Source organism: Saprolegnia parasitica, assembly GCF_000151545.1.
Source record: "Saprolegnia parasitica CBS 223.65 unplaced genomic scaffold supercont2.1220, whole genome shotgun sequence".
In the NCBI taxonomy this organism is placed as follows: Eukaryota; Oomycota; class Saprolegniomycetes; order Saprolegniales; family Saprolegniaceae; genus Saprolegnia; species Saprolegnia parasitica.
Window position 1 is genome coordinate 1 of NW_012157614.1, and position 2,246 is coordinate 2,246.

At 61.0% G+C, this 2,246-nt stretch overlaps 1 protein-coding gene across 1 annotated transcript; it reads left to right on the forward strand.

Moving 5' to 3' along the window:
- Positions 1-119: 119 nt before the first annotated feature.
- On the forward strand, positions 120-2,127 carry SPRG_18463 (hypothetical protein; the record flags this gene model as incomplete). The annotated part of the gene is made up of 1 exon (XM_012357903.1): positions 120-2,127. A coding segment is annotated over one exon (2,008 nt), but the record flags the coding sequence as incomplete, so codon positions are not given.
- Between the last annotated feature and the right edge of the window lie 119 nt (positions 2,128-2,246).

A 2,246-nucleotide genomic window follows, 5' to 3' on the forward strand; every position in this document is an offset into this window, starting at 1 on the left:
CGACTCGTGAGACATCGCCGGAATCAACGCTAGCATCAGCTATCGATGCGCCACCGATCGTAGAGTCTACTGCGAAGGTGACGGCGCCGTCGGTGGTGTGGACCTCGTGGGACGCGCCAATGTACGACTCGGTCGCCAACCTTCTCAGCTTTGTTGCGTGGTTTTCGCTGCCAGTTGCATCGGTACCGCAAGTGGCACGCGCTGCGCCAGCAATGCCGGCGCTCTCGTTGCCGCCAACCGCACGCGACGAGCCCGACGAATGGGACGAGGATCGCGGCATTGCGACGTCGCGTTTGGCCGGCAACCTCGTGCGGTCGTGGCTCCACGCGGCAGTCTACGAGCCACAGAGCGCCACTGCATCCCGTGTCGTGGACACCGCTGTCGACGACTGCATGCCGCTCGACACTTTTTCGCACGCGGGTATTTGTGATGCCGTCACGTGGGATGCTATCGCGGTCTTGAATCCGCCAGTGACAAGCACGGACACGTTGACGGAAGCTGCGACGAACATCGCCGCGCAGAACGTCCGCGTACGGCTCACAGACGCAGCACTCTCCGCAGCAACCACGACGATGGCAACCAACGCGCCAGACACCGTCACGTCTTCGGAGCTTGCGATCAGCGTTGCAATGGTCAACGCTAGCGACGCTGGGATCTCGGAGCGATACTGCGATGACGTGGCATCTCTGGCGGCGACCGTCGCCCAAAGCTGCATCGATACTGCGTGCCACGTCATTCGCGCAAAGGCATTGTCTTCCACCGCTTCCAACGACGAGCCCGAGCCCGAGGCTTGCGAGTCCGAACCCACTGCGTGCATGGACGCCAAGGTCGAGCTCACCAAGATGATGCGGCCGACCGCCCTCGTGGCGACACGCGCTGTCGACGCCTGGATGCACGCTGCGCTGATGACGTTAAGCGCTGCTATAAGAACTGACAAGAGCTCGGATGTGCCAAAGACGACGTCGAGAATCGGTACCGACGCGACGTCAACGACTTTATGTGTCGCGGACGTGGATGGTCTTGCAAGCGTTGCCCGTCAATACGCCCGTGCGGCGACGTCCGATGCCGTTGCAGTGCTCGGAGCGGGTCTCTCAAGCCCATCGGTATCCATCGACATCAATGCGATCGACGTAGCTCCCACAGCGACGTTGGTGTCGGCCATGGGCGTTGCATCTGCGACGCGAGATGTCCCCGACCTCACACTCTTTGGGGGCGGGCTCGACTCGTGTCTCCGTGACATGGCGACGCAGCTCGTGCACGCGTGGACCGATGTCGCAATCCGAGCCATGCTCGAGCAACGCGAGCTGACGACAGTAGCCATTGAGACGCCCGACCCGCCTTGTCTCGACGAGTGTCAGCCTATTGATGCTGCACCGCTAGTGGAAGAAGAAGAGGACAGCATGTGCTCGCAGGTCGCCACATCGATCCTCGCGGGCCACCTCGTGCGCGCGTGGATCGCCGATACGATCGCAGAAGTTGCTTGGTTCACGTCTCGTCCCCATGAGCACGACGCTGCTGTGCCGTCCTTGAAAAATGCCACGCCATCGTCTCGGATAGAAAACGTGGCAGATGCCACAGCGCTAGCCTCTGCCCCGGAGACGATCGACGCCAGTGAAATGGCGTCGCATGACAACGAGGTGGCTGTGGCCTTTCTCGCCAGCCGACTCGTGCGTACGTGGGTCTATGAGACCTGTGGTGTCATTGCAGAACGAGCCCTGGCGTGTACTGCTGCGTCACTTGCTCCCCTCGACGTCTGCGATGAGATCGATTCTGTTGTCGTCTTGCCAGCAGAGCTCTCCAAGGACGAGACGCCCCACGACGATATTGTGGACGTGGCCGCCTCTGTCTTGGCCGGTCAACTTGTCCGCGCATGGCTGTACGAGACCATGCACGAGGTCGTTCAGTTTTCTGCACGACGCCACGAGCATGCCGCCGACGCTTCCGCATGCGCCGTGACCGAAGCCCCTGCGTCACCCGTGGTCGTTGATGACGCGCCGCCTACGTTTTCCATGGCACCGGTCATTATTGATGGTGCAGAGCTCGAGACAAGCGATGACAGTATGGTGACCGTCTCGATCCTCGCCGCGCAGCTCGTGAACGCGTGGGTCTACGAAACCATGGACAACTGTATCACCCAACGATCGGCCGAACAACTCGAGCTCAAAACCAGCAATTCGCTAAGCGAGCTTCAACCATCACGCCGCACCACGGACGAAGAGTTGTCTCCAGGCAGTGATGGTACATCT